Below are 19,402 nucleotides of genomic sequence, written 5' to 3'. Positions count from 1 at the left end.
AAAAAATGCTTGAATGTCCGAAATCCGGAATTTTACTGCATCTGCAATCGTGCTGTGCACACTGCTAATAAAGAAATTGTTATTTTGTACCGTGCGCATATTTTTTACTACGAGGTCATGAAAATAGTCATGAACTGTCCGGAATTTTGCTTTTTCAAATATGGTGACCCTACGACCTCACTTCCTTTGAAAATTTCTGGCTACGCCCTTGACCATAACACTATTCCCGCATCGATTGGAATAACTAACTCGACTTTATCTTTCTGTTTGTTATTCAATAACCAACTCCTGTTACCATGGCTCCTGTTACTACTCCTACCAACTCCTGTTACTACTTCGACCAGTGGTGTCGGGAGTCGCTTTCTCATATTATCTAGAGTGACACCGTGATATCGGTCACTTAAATGTGTAAAAAGGCCGTCTTCGACTTTATTATTTTATTTATTATTCACGACTTTTGCTAGTATCCTGTCTTACTTTTTTCTCACTATGATTTAATTTTTAGACTCACTCCGCCAGGGTGACGCTGCGCGATAACCTCTTCTGGTTTATCGCGCCTCCCTTCACACTGAAAGTATTGTCTTATATGTGATTCGTATTTATTTTTGTCTACTGTGTACTTTTGGTATGTGATAAAATAAACTACTGACTGACTGACTGACCACTGTCATGAACACTTTATTTTCTATCACAGATCTCTAGTAAATAATTCCAATATCTAGTAATGTGGTTCCATATAAAACAAATACAATGACGATCACAATAAAGCAGGAAAATGTGGAAGAGCATTTCACAATAACAGAGGAAATAGGAAGGTGAGTGCGAAGGGCTTTTAAACGACTTTTTTTTACCAGACTCTATGGCAGGCAAGGTACGGCCGCGCGCCAAATCCGGCCCGTTGGGTAATTCAATCTGGCCCGCCTGATGCTGTCACAACCGGACTTGACCAAATTTTAATGTTTCAGTTAAAAATAACCCAGGGAATTTGTTGAGATTGCGGTTAAATTTAGTTCTGGCACAAGGCTTATTGTTTTCCACCTTTGCTTTGTAACACTGTAAATATTGTTCATAAAATGTAACTTTTTATGTCACACTTACATGGCGCGCCAGCACACTTACATGCGCGCGCACACAGCTTTCAGAGGCTGCGCACACGCATAGATTTACTGCGCACAGACGTATTTCGATGTAATGTAACCATATGCTCCGTTGGCAGGTTGAGAAAGTTTGTTGTTGGCTCACCCATTACCCGGTTAGAACGCCGAAATTTCTTCATTGGTTTTTGCACAAATATTAGTCATTTCCAAAAAAGTGCGCACATACCAAAATTTCTGCGCACACATACTACAAAAAATTAGAGGGAACATTGCCCGCCAGTCTAGGTAGGCAAAATGCATTGCCTCTGGTCCAAAAACCTTACCTACCCCTGATCTAGACAGTAGCTTATAGTACAGGTAGAAACTGAATTCTCTACAGTTTGGCTTACAAGCTACCAAATTCGTTACAACATATTTCTGATGGTGTGCACGTTTTTTTACCCAGAACAAGGGCCTGGACAAGTAAGCACTACTCCAGGGGGCTGTCATGTTTTTTTGAACCGGGGTCTTTATGTTTGGGCTTGTGTGCTACCGTATAGAGGGATTTTTACGACGTATCCCCACCCCCACACTAAACAAAGCCTTGTGTGAAAAGCCACGGAAATTTTAACCGCACCCCACCTCTTGTGTACCCCCTTATCTATAGACACGTGAATGAAAAATAGGCTCACTATATCACCATAATTTATATATTCCAGTGGACAATTTGCCGTTGTTCGAAAATGTGAACACGTTTCAACGGGGAAGCAGTTCGCAGCAAAATGTATCAAAAAGAAGAGAGCAAAGGCCAGCAGAAGAGGGGTAAGTACCGTTTAATGTTTTATTTCAAGGCCCAATTGCTTCATATTAAGAACCCCCCCCCCCCCCCCCCAAAAAAAAAAATTCAACTAAAAATATCCACGCTTATATGAAAGACCCCCAAGCCCTCTTCCCCCACCCAGCCGCGCTCAAATCAATATTCGAGTCCCCACCCTTCAGTCTATATCGTATCAAAATTTGGTTATAGTGACGTCATGTCAGGCCAGATCCTTCCATCCAGGTTTGATCATGCGAATATCCCCCAGCCAGGGGCGTGCCAAACTAGTCTGCTGCCTGGGGCGAGTTTCTGATAATGCTGCCCCTTATACCTAACTTCTAAAATAATTTGGGTGATAAACAGATTATAGATGTCGTCATACACGAGAATAAATCAAATAATAGTCAAGTAGGAAATAAACGTTTGATTTATTAAACTAAGCATCAAAAATGTTGCAATTGTAAAATATAGGAATATTTTTTCTGAGGTCATGGGTCGGGGAAACAACCCTTGTTGAATAACAATCACCACAGAAAACATACTGTTAGCTTTTAATTAATTAAGAACACATCTAGAAGAGCATGTGTAATAACGCAATTTCTACAACTTGGTTCTGCTGCCCCCTACAATGTGCTGCCCGGGGCGGTTGCCCCCTTCTAGGCACGCCACTGCCCCTACCCCATGCTAGATCTTATGAAGACCCCCCCCCAAATAGTTTTGGGAGGTAGGGGTCCGTATTATACGAGTCATTTTCAATGCCTGATTATAAAATAGTTGAGTGTTTATTAATCTAGGACAACATTTTCCCCAGAAATGTATTTTCGTTTTAATTTTTTTTTACTTGCTATCCATCAGTCTCCACCTTCTTTCTTTTCAATCAGGATTACCATGCAGATATCTGATTTATCCAATTTAGTAATACAAATGAAAAAAGAAGTAAGAACCAATATTATTGAACCTTTCTATTTATCCAGGTTCTACGTGAAGACATAGAGCGTGAGATCGGCTTACTATGCGGAATTGAACATCACGGGATCATAAAACTACACGACTGCTTTGAGAGTAGAGAAGAAATAACCTTAATTCTTGAACTGTGAGTTATTGGGAGTATACGTTTTAAAAGTGTTTCTTTCGACGATTTACCTTAAAAATGCGAAATTTTTTAAAGGAAACCAGTTTGAACTATTATACAGAATGGGGTGATACCCAGAAGGAAGAGGTTGTTGTGGGGAGGACCCCTTTTTTAAATGTAGAAAAAATCAATTTTTCGTGGCTTGAAACGCTTTCCAGACTCTGGTGACTCTTACAAACCCACTTTTTTCGGCCTCCGGACTCACTAGCGTCTAAATGTCAATTAGAAATTTCAGAACCTATTTGAAGATTCATGGCTGCTCCCTTGAGAAATTGCTTGTAATCGAATATATGCATGTCTGAATATAATAGAATGAATAGGTATGCTAGTTGCGGAGACAAATTTGGTGTGACAAGCGAGCGAGAGGGTAGATCCGCTTTATAGTTCGTTTCCACAGAAGTTTAAGATTCTATATTCAGGCTTCAATTTTTATATGTTTTATAATTATTACGTGTTTCTGACGCATTTTTTTTTCAAAAGCGTGTGTGGGGTTTATGGCTAGCAATTCAGTCTAGCGAGTGCCAAATGAATTGCGTTCAGTACTCAATACCCTATTACCCTCTGTGAATACGAAGGCTCCAGATTTCGATTTCACTGCGCGATATCCCAGTTGCGCAATTCATGAAAATTCCCACAAGAAGATGAGCTGAAATCTTTATAGGTCTCACAGAACGTATATATGCACAGGAATGTGACTTCTCACATAAACTAATTAAATGTCCCAAGGGAGTCTGCGTATCATATCGTTTCGCTTAACATACTTAAGTGCGGAGATTACAAAACGAAGGTCATTCCATGTTTGAGTAGTATTACTTAATCACACGTGGCGATACGTGATTCGCGCATATTGGGAATGTACTATCTATGAGTTATACTAGAACTAGGCTATTCAAGACAATATACTATGGGACAATATTTTTTCGTTTGGTTAAAATAAACATATCATTTCGCTTAACATACTTAAGTGCGGAGATTACAAAGCTAAGGTCATTCCATGTTTGAGTAGTAGTACTCATCCAGACGTGGCGTTTTGTGATTCGTGCATATTGGGAATGTACTATATATGAGTCATATTATACCAGTGGTTCTTGAACTTTTAAGTCGCTCCCTTTTTAGAATTTGGGAATACTCGCGCCCCACCTCAAAAATAACAAGCTAACAAATAATTTTTTTAATTTAAAATAATTTTTCGTTGCTCAAAATAAACATATAATTTCGATTAACATACTCAGCAAGCGGAGATTACGAAGCGAAGACACTTCCGTGCCTGGTTAGTATAGTAATTATACAGCCATGGCAATACCTAATTTGTGTATAATGGGACTGTATTATCAATTCAGTAGATACATAAACTGCAGTCCGTGAAATTGAAGCAACTTGTGGTTGCCTCTATTGTTACGTACCAAGTACGTAACAACTAAGGCAGACATTACGTAACAGAGAGTAAACGACATAAAAAAGTAAAATAAATTTACTGTTCTTATACACAGCATTTAAAATAAGAAACAATGAAACATTTACATAAAATACAATATGTAGGATATTTAATTATATATTAGTTATATTTAACACAATTCCGTTAATTTTCGGGACGCACTTAGCAAATCGCTCGGTGCACTAGTGTACAGTGGCGCCCGCTTTGGCGAATTCAAATCAATCAGTATAAAAATTTCCCTTTCACAGAGTGGCTGGTGGTGAATTGTTCGATTACCTCGCTGAGAAAGAATGCCTGACAGAAGAGGAAGCAGTTTGCGTCATTCACCAAATACTTGAAAGCGTTGGATATCTACATGACCAGAATATCGCACATTTTGACTTGAAGGTATAGACGTGTGTTGGGTATTCTATATGTTTTTGATAGTAAGACGTTTTAATCAAATGGGGCAAATATACAAGGGAGTCTGAATCCAAACTCAAAATTTGAAAACGGCGCCGACTCCGTCTATCGAGTACACTATTTTGGCCACGAATTTGGAAATCCTACTTTAATAATCTGTTGAGAATACTTAGTCAACTTACTGAGAAGTAATTTATTTGAAAAATCAAAATTTAATAACAAATACTTCGGCATATGCAAACCTCTTCCAATTGCCTGTTGAAATCACTTGATTATGTCGAAAAAGTTTAGGTAGTAGCGATCCCTTTTATCTTTGAAGTTAAATTAGTAAATTAAATTATCTTCTCAAATTAGTATATTTTAGTCTTTCCCTTCTGAATTAATCAGCCAACAGGTGTCGCTGACTCGAAGACTGTTACAGTCCTTAGCGACCCCTTATCCATTGGATCTCTGACGTTATTTCTTATGAGTATATTTTAATTTTTTTTCAATTCCGTTATACACTTTTGTGTTGTGTTTGCATTGATTCTTGCATGATAAAAAGAAATTATCTGAATCTGAATTTGATGACTTGAAATTGATTAGTACAACAAGAATAACAACAACACGTTTAGGAAAACAATCCATACTGGTGCATTTCGTGTCTATATTAATATGCGGACTGGGGTCTGTCGGTCAAAGCTTTAGAAATAGCAATGTTGACATCGCCATTGAAACCTCTGATTCAAACTTTATGCTCGCCACGTCGCCCAGTGTGTAAAAATGGCAATGCCGAATCCGAAAGATCCTAAATAGTAGCATCTTACATACTCAATGTCGCCTTGTGCAATACATGGAGGGATGAATAGTGCAATCATCCATCTATTGAGAATTTTATTTCATTTCTGATATCATATTTCCGAGCGTATCGCCATAATTTTTAATTAATAGAGATTAGTCAATTTATTTATACACGATAAAATGTCGGCCCATTTGGTGATTACGATTAAGTGCTAAATATACGCATTTGGTTATTAAATCTAAAGCAAAACTAGGTAATATATCATTAAATTTGAAGGCTCTCGGAATGACTTGAACATTTTAGTCTAGTATACTTTAGTAAATATTTCTGTTCCCACTATGAGAAACTATCGAAACAGAAATTCGATCCAATTTTCCGTCGATCCTGTTGTGCGTGTTGGATCTCTAAATCTGAAACGGGGTGCACTTGTTATGACATTATGTATTCGGGCAACAGAATATCGCTAGCGTGATAGAGGGTTAATAAAAAAGAACTTAACAAAAGGTTTCAACTTCAACAGCCTGAAAACATCATGATCTACGACATCAAAGACGACAATCCGAGAATAAAACTGATTGATTTCGGACTAGCTCAGCTTGTTAGACCAGGACAAGAGTTGAAGAATCTCCATGGTACTCCAGAATTCGTTGGTAAGTTATTATTGATAAGTAAATATCGCAGCAGAAAAGCCGATTTAGCCTATGTCACATTTTTAGGATTTTTCGCATTTTTGTAATTCTAAGACCTATACAGCCAAACTTTGAAATGGACATAGGGCACAACCTGAAATCAAAACTAGCTTTAGAACAGCCTTGAAATCCAGACCAAAAGACGCCGCTGATTCATATTAACGGAGAATCGAAAAAGTTCAATTCTTAAAAATGTTGTGGCGGGACTGGAGTTGTACTATTTTTATTGTTTATTATTTTATTTATATTTCTTGTCTAGTTAATGCATATGCATTGGTGTGTGGAGTCTGAGCCCTAATTCGCCCAATAGTTGTATTCAGTTACTCGACTCCAACCACCACTGCATATGTGAACTGCTTCGGATTCGCAGTGTCTCCCTTCTTTGCTTTTGCTGTCGCTGAGTAAGGACCGTATTTTGTCGCTCTTATTTTATCTGCTTTAAGCGTGGATTTTACACTATTTTAATAAAGTCTCTTCGTTTGCATCGTGAATTTCGAACCTATTTGTGTGTCTTTGCAGCACATTGGATCTTCTGAACTAATTATTACAGTATTACTAGACTGTATTAGTGGCGAGCACCTACCGGTATTCCGGTTAAGTCGTACCGTTGCAATGTGACAAAAGCTTATTGGGTTTTATTGGAACCGCACCGCCCCCTGGATACGCCCGAGCCAAGAAGTCCCATTTCTATGAGGCCTTTTAAACGACATTTTAAACAAGGCTCTATACAACCAGCCACTGATATGCAAGACTCCGTTAATTTCACACAAAAACCAGTATTCTTTTCCTCTTCATTCACTATTTATTTCTATTATTTACAGCACCAGAAGTTATCGCCTTTGAACCTATTGGGCTTCCAGCTGATATGTGGAGCATCGGTGTCATCGCTTATATTCTGTGAGTAACTGAAAATTTCGAAATTTAAACAACTTAATTTGCTCGCATATAGCTGTAATGGTGGCCGCAGCATTTTTTGACACTTACTTCCGATCGGAAAAATTCTCTCAATGCCAAACGTTATAATCAGCAAATTCTTACTTAATGTTAGGGTTCATAATACGCAGGTCCCGCCTTAACTATTGCTGAGGCATATGCGAAATGAATTACGCTGAGCCTACTCTGACTAGAGATAAAAATAACGGCTAAAAATTAAGATTTTATCCGTCTCAAAGTCAAAATCACGATTATTACACGAAGTCATTGAGTATATATTTCATCAAATTATAAGGTTATAATTGACGCAGGGCCTATGAAAATGCGGGCATACTGAGCCATAGGTCGGCCCTGACTATGCTATTCGGTTTCCTACCTTCTGTTTTACTTCCTTATTCTATGATAATTCTAATACGTCACAGGTTAAGCGGTTGCTCACCATTTCTCGGAGACAACAAGACAGAAACATTCGACAACATCACAAAAGTTGAATATGAGTTTGACGAAGAATATTTCGGAGAAACGAGCGACTTGGCGAAAGATTTTATCCAACGCTTATTAATAAAAGACCCGAGGTATGCGTAGCAATAAATCTTTTAATCAGTTGTTTATTTTTTCACCATACTGAAAATAAGCACAAGACATAAAGTTTGCAATAAATTATAAACGAGAATATCGGTCAGAGACCGAAGACTTATCGATTGAAAGTTAGGGGATCCCCAAAACAGTGCTCTTACCTCATAGTGACACCTTGTGTCCCATCACTAATTAATTAATAACTCGCTAATTATACGACATATTTCGCCCAAAATCAATAGGCTTCTGGTCCGAGATAAGATGAATGCACATGGAAAATCTGGAGCAGATTAAATCTCGCTTTCGTGAGATATCGCGTGCATCTAACAGACATACAGACAGACAAATACCTATCAACATATCAACAACAAGTAACAAGGCGTATTTCAGGGTAAAGGAGGTGCGCAAAACCAGTACTGGCACCCATAAAAAATAAGTCTAACGTGAAATTTAAAATGAAAATGTCCAACTGAGTATAGAATACATCAGTCCAGCGGTTCCCAACTAGGAACCAAGGGCCCGTGCCCTTTAAAAAGGCCCCAAACCCCCGCCCAAAGGGGCCACGGAGCAGTTGGATGGGGACAATGCTAGGCGCAAAATTGATTTGCTTTTTCCCTTCCCTAAGAAAACTCTCCGTTCTTCGCAGTTTCAGTGATAGACTTGTTATTACTTATCGATAAGTATGTTGATAGGTATTTTTGTTTGTCTGTCTGTTTGTTTGTCTGTTAGATGCACGCGATATCTGCCGAAAGCGAAATTGAATCTGCTCCAAATTTTGCATGTGCATTCATTGTATATCGGACCAGAAGCCTGCTGATTTTGGATGAATCATGTTGTATAATTAGCGAGTTATTAATTAATTAGTGATGTGACACACGGTGTCACTATGGAGTAAGAGCGGATGAATCGAAACCGCAGTTTCTGTTTTGGGATCCCCAACTTTCGATCGATAAGTCTTCGGTCTCCGACCGATATTCTCGTTTAATTCGTTAGGCGTGAATTGTTTGAACCTAATGGGATTTAGAATCTACAAATCAAAATAACGCTATGAATACCACTGAAATGTAACGGGGGGCCATGAGTGCTAAAAGCCACCGGAAGTGGACCACAAGCCTAGAAGAAGCGGGGCCACGAGGTATGGAAGGTTGGGAACCCCTGCTCTGGTTAAAATTAAATATGCAGATGAACGAATTAAAAATAAATTCTTTTCCTTATTTCAGAAAAAGATCGACTATAAATCAATGTAAAGAACATCCGTGGATAAAGGTTGGTATTCCGCAATAAAATACAGTAATTTTAAGTTACTGTGAGGTAACTGAAGAACATTTTGGCAGAATTTCTTGCGCTCACATTGACCATTTGCCAATAATGTTTCCCCGAGCATCGATTTCCTTATTTATTTACGTAACAATGGGAGAATAATTCTGGGGTTAAGGGTCGGGGAAACATCCATAGAGCGCCATTTGTCGACGTTTCAACGAGTTCATTGTTTGATACGTGGTTCTGTGCGTAGTTTTGTTAAATTATTGTTGCTTGGATATAAAAGGCGCTTTTTTAATACCTAAATCGATTGATCTCAAATAATCTCAAGTAACGAAAAAGATGGCCTTCAAAATCTATATATATATATATATATACAGGGCGTCTATGAAGTTCATTTATGGTTTTAATTTTTGTTATGAAGTCAGTTCCCAATATATCTTAACCAGGTTTGTTGTTTTTAATCAGTAATTGTTTAAGTATTATTACTTCATTTAATACATCTGTGAGCGCCAAAACAATATAAGGTATCGATTCCTTTTGTAATATAAAAAGACCTTATGGACAACTTATATATTGTATATATATGTTTTTGCAAACATCCTAAAAGACCTATTTCAATTGAATGATAGTACATTTATTATGAAATTCAGTTCTCTAAAGCCTTACCGTACCAGTACCGATTCGCGACTTGCATTTTCAAGTGTTTGATTTTTGCTTTTATGTTTTTATTTCAGGGTGCAAAGAATTTTATTCCTGCTTGGGAAACCCAAGAACCGATCTACGATCGCGTTAAAGATGAACCCACACCGCCACCTAGCGACAAGCAATTTCTCGACGAGGTTGATTCAGCGGTGACGCCAAAGTCACCATCTCCCGTAATGGAACCTGAGCCTGTTTCAAATCGGGGTTCACCATCGCCTATAAGGGATCCGACGCCCACCCCTCCGCCAGAACCGCAGCCCCCGAAACCAGCCCCCTCCCCAATTAAAACTGTTCCAGAAAAAAGGAAAAGCATACCCATACCGATCATCCACGAGCAGAAGAAAGAAGAAAAGCCGAAGGCAATTTCCATACCTGTCCATCACGAACAAACAGGCCAATCACGTAACAGGGGCGTGGTCACAAGACAAGTTAAAATCAGCAAAAAGCCAAGCGACGCGCAAGATGGTCTTGAATCTCTATCTAAATCCAAACAACTTCTGAAGGTTCGTATATTCATTTTATTTTTAACTAATGTTCAAACAAGTCTTCCCGGATAGAATTTTTTAAAATATTTTCTGGCGGGAAAGGAAAGCTGATATGCCGGGCTATTCATTTGGAGAAACACTGCCTCTCGTCCGGTCACAGGTCGATCGATGTGGGAATAGTATTTGCCGGCGTAGTGTTCCAGTTGTGGAATTGGGTATCCAAACAGACAGCATTTGATATTCTTGGAGGGTCCGCAATCTTTGATATTTTGGCATTGATTACCAAATGTATCGTCTCCCTATCAGAGTTTCGTGGTGAAACCTAGCAGACACGGTTTATGTTACCGCCATTGTAATTGAAAAGTTCAATTTTAGATGCATGTGTGAGTAAACATTGGCGATTGAGATTCATGTCACACTGCGCTAAAATGAAACTGCCTTTCGATCACAGTTGCTACGTCAAGGTTTGCAATTACCCTGTGAGTACAGCAATCCTTTCGCACTCATTCTTCATTCCAAAAACGGGTTCGCGATAACCTCCTGAATCACATCACTGTCCGTAGAGACACTTTCCACGGCTGGTCACGTCGAAGGCTGGGCATTTCCCATAAATCCATAATCCATGACTCAGTCAGATCGCGCAGTGTTCACGCAATAACTCCATAGGGAAAGGAGTCATATTTCAGAATTGCATTTTCAAAAATATGACGATTGAAAAATAAATTGAATTCGCCTCGACCTTCGACGGACTGAAAAAACAAGATGCCGGCAATTCGAAATTTTCGTCCGAGTCTATTCGAATAATTAACTATTCGATTTGAAATACCCATTTCTAAACACATTATTTCTATGATCTTTGGACAGGACTTACAAAAGGAGAGAAGTGCGTTGGAGAAAGACATGAGAGTATTTGGAGAGAGTTATCTGGTTCTCTCGGATGACGATGTCTCTCATATTCGCAACAGGATGGAACGAAGAGCAGCTGACATCATGGGCGCATTAGATTCGTACAAGAGTAGCAGAATGGGAATGGCTAGGACGTCAAACTCTTTGTTCGGAGAAAAAGGTAGATTGTAATCTTGTTACTTTTTGATCTTGATCGGTAAGTATGTTGATGGGTATTTGTCTGTCTGTTAGACACTCTCGTATGTTACGCAATATCTCACGAAAGCGAGGTTGAATCTGCTCCAAATTTTGCATGTGCATTCATCATATCTTTGAAGCCTATTGATTTTGGATTAATTAATTAGTATAATTAGCGAGTTATTAATTAATTAGTGATGGGACACGCGGTGTCGCTATTGAGTTAAAGCGTAGGATACACGCCGCTGGATCGATAAGTCGGCGGTCTCTGATCGCTATCTCGCTTTAATACTTGTTAGACACGAGATGTAGGTATGGATAGTTTTCTTATAATGTTGTTTTCGTTCTTGTTTTCCATTTCCTTGCGCTTTTTTTTTGTTTTTTTCCTATGAAAAAATCGCTTTTTTTAATTCTTTGCTGAAGATTATTACTTTTATTTATTTTAAAACTTCCTATAGGCTCTAGGGGGTTGTGTCTACTTTCTTTTCTTACTCATTGGACATAAAGTGGCCCATTTTGCTAAATGATATTGAGATATTGATCGTTTGAAAAATCGTTTCCATTTTGTAACTGATAGAAATCAAAATTTTCAGACGGCACATCTCACCCCCCTATTTTTTATTCATGGGAGCACCTTCATGACGTATAAGAACACTTTATTCAGTCAACCTTGTTCGCCGATCTTCATCAACAAAGTTTGTGCTCCCCCCAATACCTTACCGGTACCGATGCGCGACACTTGTGTATATTTATTTGAGCATTTTTCTTTTCCCTTTAGGTTTGATGCCAGGTCTAATGAAGCGTTTGGATCAAACGAGAAACCGGTTTAAGAATTTGATGGAAATGGACTTTGGCGATGATTGACAGGGACCATGTATATGGAGAAGAGAGAGAGAGAGAGAAAACTGATAGGACAAGATACTGGCACCGCTCAGTGTTTACTTGAGCATAATCTAGCCCCCGCATTGTATTAATTGCGCAAATTATATCATAAACGAAATTGCAGTGATTTATAAGCTATCTCAAAATTATAGCTTTGGTGTAACGGTTCCAACTTTCAAAAGCGAACCGACACTGGTAGAGCTCCGAACATTTTCGAGTATAATGATTGCCACCATAGACAATATTCGTAGCGCAAATTTAAAAACGTAATAACATGGTCTCAAAATGAGTACAATAGTCTTTCGAGACTAGAACTTGTGTAAATTAAAAAACGCCAGCATAATGATGTTTACCGTAACATTGCGATGCCGCTGTATTTCTGTTGGCAGAATGGCTCGATTATACAAAAGTGAACTGAAAAACACACATGTACGGCTCGGAATATTTTATTTGATCAAATTACAACTCCAGGCGTGCATGAAATTGAAGTTTTCAGCTTTTTTTTCCTACCACTGAGGGATGCATTTTGATGACTCGGTAACCACTAAACGCTAGTGGACTTCTCTTCGATTAAACGAAAGCAACTTGCGCGGAAATTATTTTTCCAATTTATTTCTTTGTTCATTATAATTTACTCATCTATCTATTATTATTGATTTCAGTTTTCACAAATTTTTATCCGATTAAACAGATTTCCTATTTACTGTCAACAGATTTGTGATTCTTGAGGTAGGATTGAGATAGGGTAAGACGAGTGGTGGGATTAAGCCGGTTCGCACCGGTTCTATAGAACCGTCTTGCGGAATTTTATGAGATCAGCGAGTCGGTTAGCATTACTGGTTACTGTGAATGTTCTGTTTGTAACAGAACCGGCTGAAAAATATGACTTTTGTGATGGAACCTGCTGACAAGAAATTTGAATCCAATCACTGGGTAAGACGTCATATAGGAGATGGGTTACTCAGGGTTTTTAAATTTATTAAGGGGAGTCAACTCACTCAATTCAAGTTTTCTTTTCTCCAACCAGTAGAACAAATCGTGTAAAAATTAGAAGAAAATAATATTCACAGTTTCCCCGGGGAGGGGAGGCCGCGGAAAACCAAAACTGGTTATCGAGCATCGATACCCGATGGTCGTTGAATCGGCTTAATTAGGTGGTGAACCAGAGCGTTTCTTTTCGCTAGAATTCCATCTAAAACAGTTATTTGTTTCATAAGCCGACTGACCGGTGGTTGCGGGAACGGCGCTGCGATGACGAGGAGTCCAGCTATGCTTTCATCCATATTCATCTCCCAGGGGATTCGAACCTGCAAAAGGTAACCAGGGGTGCGATGGAAAATATTTTCTTATTCAGAGTGTTGTCCTGCTGCTACTCGATCAGCCATCAACAAAATTTTGTTTGCTCGTAGTGGAATAAGATTGGACGTTTATTTCGGGCAAAGAGGAGAGTTTGACATGATAAATACCATATGACGTATCGAGGGCGCTTCGTCCAATTACCAAGTCGACCATGTCTTAGGTCTCCATGGAAAATTAGGCCCCACAGCTGAATTTTGTAGCCAAGGTGGAGCTTTTCATTTGCCAGTCAACAGTCTATTATTCGAAAGTAACGAAAAGTATACAAACAGTAGGGCAGGGGACGGCAACCTTTTGTCGCTCGCGGGCCAAGATAATGGTTGCAAGTCATTGGCTGGCCGCACATATTTTTAGAAAGTTGAAAAACGAACGGATGATACTTAGACGGATGAAATTAGATGCTCATTAAACGAGTGATTGTGAATTTTATACTTGTTAGATTATAATATAATTTAGTCTACACGCGTCCCACAATAAATTGTGTAACGTGAAAAATATAATCGCCAAAACAGGGCCGTAGGTTGCCGACCCCTGCAGTAGGGTATTATAAAACAAAATAATGTATTTCAGCGTGAAAGACGCTTTTCATCCTAGACTGAGCGATTGAATAAATAGCCACTTAAATCTAGCCGACCAGGGGTTACGTGAAATATACTTCGATTTATCTACAATTCTACAGCATAGAGTTTGCAATACGAGGAAAACAGTACCAACAAATTCATACAAACACAAAAAATGTGGTTTTCGTTGAAAATCTGCTCGGCTCACCACTACGCCGGTACCTATTTTCACGCATCAATTCTTTCACGTGAGCACGGCAAAAAAAAATAACACAGGGTTTCCAATGAGCCGCAATTTTGGTATTTTGCCAAGCACTTATTACCATTATTAATACAAAATGTGCAATTTAATTTATTTGAACACCCATATTAGCAATTTCTCTGCTGAATTGACAATATTTTGAAATGATAAGTGTGGTTTTTAGGAACATACAAGTGTAACTGATAGTTCGAACAATGAGTTCAACTTTAACCCTGCATGTGAGTCATCTTGCAAAATGAATGCGGAAGTTGACGAAGGGTGTAAACAAATAAGGTCATAGTGCAGTGAGCAGAGGTTTGCTGCAAAGGATTACAGTTCGAAAAAGAGAGGATAAGCAAAAAGCGGCAGCTGAATGTCTGATAACCGGATAAAGTTTACATACCTACCGTATTACCGGTACCATTTAGCAGATATTTAACAGTTTTCAGGTTTCAGGGTTTTAGCCAGTCTGCCAGTGGGCGGTTTTGTTGGGTCTCGTGTAGTTTCGTACCTAACGTACTTCTAGTAGGCGTAGCATAACAATTTTTTGACATGCCAATCCTAACCCTCACCTGACTACGCCATCCAAAAATTACGTCACTACGACGTCATAGAGCTTGCCAAATACTCGTACGATCGCCCGAAATGGCATCAACGCCGACGATAAAGAACTGACTAACGTCAGCGATCTCTCTCCTATCGGGATCGTTGCGACGAGATAACGAGAGAAATGACTGTTCGATTTCGGGTTCTCGTCTGCGCGTCTTGGATGACAGTTCGCATACTTTGAAGGGCTCTGTTACGTCACTGTGACGTTGTAGTGACGTAATTTTTGGATGGTGTGGTCAGGTGGGGGTTAGGATTGACGCATGAAAAATTTTTTATGCTACGCCTACTAGAAGTACGTTAGGTACGAAACTACATGAGACCCGTTTTGTTATTCTATTGTTATTGCACAAATGTTCGTTCACATAATCGGCAAAATCGTACCGTTATGGTTTTTCTCAGGAGTTCAGATTCTTCTTTAGTTCTATTCTATTGGACACAACTACTTACAATGATAATTAATGAAAAAAAAGTGACAAAACAAAAAATTGTAGAGGTATTTCTGTATTAGCACCTCCCTACCTAACGTAGTCAACCTGGGCTCAGAGATTAAATCCACTGCCAAAGTTTTTTGTCCTCTTTGTGATTTGAGTTTTATTTTTGTTAGCTGGAACTAATGAAAATCACACTGAACCGATTTACAATACAATACAATAACTTTATTCGAATTCATTTATATACCAATATTCAAAAACTAAGTGACAGTGACTAATTGTTTATAACTAGGTTCTGCCATACAACTCGGTTGTGTGGCGCATTGTGCTAAGCATTAGGAATATGTTGTCACCGCACCTTTGATTACCATGCGTGGGTTCCCAGGTTCTAATCTCGTTGAGAAGAAATATGTGCGAGAGTATTGCTGCACTCCTTGCACCGTAGGGTAGTTAACTTAACCGCTGGTCGGTTACGGCTTCCCTCACCATCAAGTCCGTGCATCTGAAACAAAAAACTGGCTAACTAATTCCATACCTGACATGGACTTGTACCGGACGAGAGGCCTTGGTTCGCCATATGATTAGGCTGTCTTAGCGGCTTTTCTCTCCCCTCGGATAAATATGTAAACTATGTAAATCACAAGTTCTGATCTAATGTCCTATCTTTCCAATTGAAGATGAAATAGTATAACTTGAATTTTCAAGTATTTCAAGCCTTAATTTCCATCAAGACCCTGTATAAGCTGCCACTCTTATGTATTTGTCCTGCTGCCTCCATCTCATCCAGGGTGTAATAAATTGGTGCAATTTCGTTGGTGCAGGGTGCAATTTCGAACTGGAATGGCTTGTTTGGTCCTTCTTAAATATAATAGCTTCTTATGTATTAATGGTTCGTCTACTGCTTTTTTGAATTGAAGACAATCGTAAAAAAGGTGATAAAAAATGTACTAATAAATCAACAGCCCGCATTCAATTTACTGTAAAATAATATATATAGAGCCAAAGGTACCTAGAAAAGGCGGGTCTAGTGTAGTTTAGTACCACAAGTACTTCTAGTGGGCTTGTCATACCCTAACCCCCTCCTGCTAAGTCATTTAAAAATTACGTCACTAGAATGTCACAATCACATCATATAGCTTGCCAAAGTATAGATACGATTGACGATAACGAACTCACACACATCAATGATATCAGGTCACTGTGATGTCATAGTGACATAGGTATTCTTTGGACTTATGCAGATATTGTTACGACACACCCACTAGAAGGTATTGTGGTACGAAACTAAACAAGACCCGATAAGGCCTTCTTCTTATGGCCCCCTGAGAACCGATCCATGGCTCCCTATTTGCCTAATATTAAAATTCCCAGTCTAACCTGTCTAACATCAAATTTTCATTTAGAATATCTTCAACTTTTAATTAAAACACTTTTACTGTAAAAGTACTCACTGCTTGTTTCAAATCACTGGAAAATGTATAAGTTTAAGGCATCAAAGTATAAAAACGCTTTCACTGCGAACGCAAAGAAAGAGGAATGCATCTCTGATCTGAATGTTGAAACTCCTGTAACTTTCGGGAACCATGCAACTGCAAGTGCTAAGCTGGTCGCGTTTTGTGTTGGGTCTGCAAGTAAGTGACATGTTTATTGGTTAGCTGTGATTTTTGATCGAGGTCCTTCATTTAAATTCGAGAGTCTGTATTAACAAATATAATCAAATATCTATTAGATTTGCCACTATTATTAAACATGGTACACTTTTTGTGTTTTGTGTTAAGTCTGCGAGTAAGTAGCATGTGTAGTAGTGTTGATCCTATGTTGGCATCGTAGGTTAAACGTTTCGAGATATACTTTGAGGTGGCAAAATCGGTCTATTAATTGCAGAGAGCTCTGCTCTCTGACAACAAAAATAATCTTGACAACAAAAACATTTCAGCTGAGTGTTCGCTAGGTTCATGTCATTTCTCAAAATGTAGCAAACTTCGTAGCAAATTTTCAAAAGCAAAATAACCAAAATTGAACGTATTAATTTATATCAATAATTCATAGGTATTGTTCGAGGTCGGATAGATACTATTTTTGAGTAAACAGTTAGAGCAAGCATATGGAGCTACATGTGTATTAGGGCAGTGGTTCCCAATCTTTTATGGGTCGAGGCCCTTGTCCAGAGACTTTTAGCACTCACGGTTAGGGCTGGGCATTTTCGAATACCTGATGATTTCAGAATCGAATCGAATCTCGAATACTTGGAAGGTAGAACACGTTTTCATCAATACCGCAATACAGAAAAGAGTCATAAGTCAGAATTGTGTTGAAAAAATATGGCTTCAATGAAAAAAAAATTGAGAAATTTACCTCGACCATTGGCGGAAAGAGTAAAACAAGATGGCGGCGATTCGAAAATTTGCTCTAAACCGATTCGAATAATTTACTATTCGATTCGATTCGAAATGCCCATCCCTACACACGGTCCCCTGTTTGGTAATCCAGTGATATTTTGATTAGTAGATTCCAAATTCCATTATATTCAAACAATTCATGCTCAACAAGGTGAAAACACCTTATGAAATATTCTTGTGAACCAAAGAAATTAGAAAGAACGAAGTTTTCTTGGAAAGGGAATAGTAAAATCTGTTTTGCAGTTTGGCCCCCTTTAAATGCCCCATTGGCGGGGCACGGGCCCCGGTTGGAAACTACTGTATTAGGGAATAATTGCAATAGTCTTGTTCTTAGAAATTTTCTGAAAATAATATGAAACTGAATTTGAACCTACATTACTTGTACATATATTGTTTGCTTGTCTATATCCTTGTTCATAGCAAAAAACCCAAAATAAGCAATCTGAACCTATTATATACAGGTGGAGGAAAAATCATGATGTTTGATATCAATGCGAATGGCAGACTTGGAGCAGGACCCTCATTGAACGCTCACAGCGATTCCATCACTGACCTTGAGTTTTCTCCTTTCAACCACTGTAGATTGGCAACTGCGGGTGCTGATAACACTGTGAGTTTGTTAAATAATAATATACAATAAATGAAATAGAATACACTTTTTTTCTGGGCTGGGCCCTTGGGGGTTACGGAGCCGTTTCTGTGTGCCACTAAAAATACCATCAAATGCTTTTATTAATAGGTATAATTTGCGGTGCTCCCGAAGTATGCGAACCAAGATGGCGGACATCGGAACGTAACAGGTTAGGGTTAGGCGATAATTTCTTTCCAATTTTCCTTATTTTAGTCCTATTATCAGTTCGAAGACTAGCCAAGAGCCTCCCGTAGTATTTATACCTAAAATTATGGCCTAACCCTAACCTAGTACACATATTACATTCCGATGTCCGCCATCTTGGTTCGCATACTTCGGGAGCCCCTAATTTGCAATGGCTATATCAATTTGAAGTAAATTAACTGTCTTTTGTTTAATTTCTCAAACCAGTGGTTCCTGGTCCTCTAACGGCTCATATGCCCTTTCCAAAAGCACTCATGGCCCCCTGTTTATCATTTCAGTGTTATTTTGATTGGGATTTGTTATTTTGAAAACGGAACATGAAAGTAAAATAGGTGAAAATACCTTTGCTGGGTCTCATCTTATTGAGTGCCTTTTATTTTTTGTCGTTTTGTTTTTGACTGCATGAAGCGCTTCGAAATTATGTATGAAAAACAATATGCCCCATATTTTTACTTCGTGTTCAAGGAAGATTATTTAAATGTCTAAATACGATCCGATGGCAATATTAAAATTGTTCACTTTTATACGAATGCGATGTGGACAAAACACATATGTGTATATTTTGGAGTAGATACTCGCGATAATTAACATAAGGGCTTTTGCAACGGATGGAAACCTTTTCATTAAATGTATTCTCATAATTGTGCTTATTTACTCATTCCAAATCCCTTTATGTTGAAATAATTCATGCTCAACAAAGTGAAAACCTCCTGTG

General features: G+C 38.6%; 2 protein-coding genes across 2 annotated transcripts in view; both read left to right on the top strand.

Moving 5' to 3' along the window:
• The first annotated feature begins 692 nt into the window (after positions 1-692).
• LOC120340806 (death-associated protein kinase 2-like) lies at positions 693-12,960 on the top strand. The gene is made up of 11 exons (XM_078120206.1): positions 693-815; positions 1,796-1,898; positions 2,868-2,986; positions 4,709-4,847; positions 6,164-6,293; positions 7,154-7,229; positions 7,688-7,840; positions 9,062-9,107; positions 9,839-10,309; positions 11,156-11,357; positions 12,153-12,960. The coding sequence occupies exons 1-11, from the start codon at positions 751-753 to the stop codon at positions 12,236-12,238; spliced, it is 1,590 nt and encodes a 529-aa protein (XP_077976332.1). The 5' UTR covers positions 693-750; the 3' UTR covers positions 12,239-12,960.
• Positions 12,961-16,856: 3,896 nt separating this feature from the next.
• The window catches only part of LOC120340591 (coronin-7-like), a 105,196-nt gene continuing 102,650 nt past the window's right edge, over positions 16,857-19,402 (top strand). Inside the window, exons 1-2 of the mRNA XM_078120232.1 lie at positions 16,857-17,084; positions 18,314-18,462. Coding sequence (XP_077976358.1) covers positions 16,928-17,084; positions 18,314-18,462 — 306 coding nt within the window. The 5' untranslated portion in view covers positions 16,857-16,927. The remainder of the gene's footprint in view (positions 17,085-18,313; positions 18,463-19,402) is intronic.

The sequence above is a fragment of the Styela clava genome, chromosome 14, assembly GCF_964204865.1.
Source record: "Styela clava chromosome 14, kaStyClav1.hap1.2, whole genome shotgun sequence".
In the NCBI taxonomy this organism is placed as follows: Eukaryota; Metazoa; Chordata; class Ascidiacea; order Stolidobranchia; family Styelidae; genus Styela; species Styela clava.
This window is presented reverse-complemented; position numbering and strand designations above follow the sequence as displayed.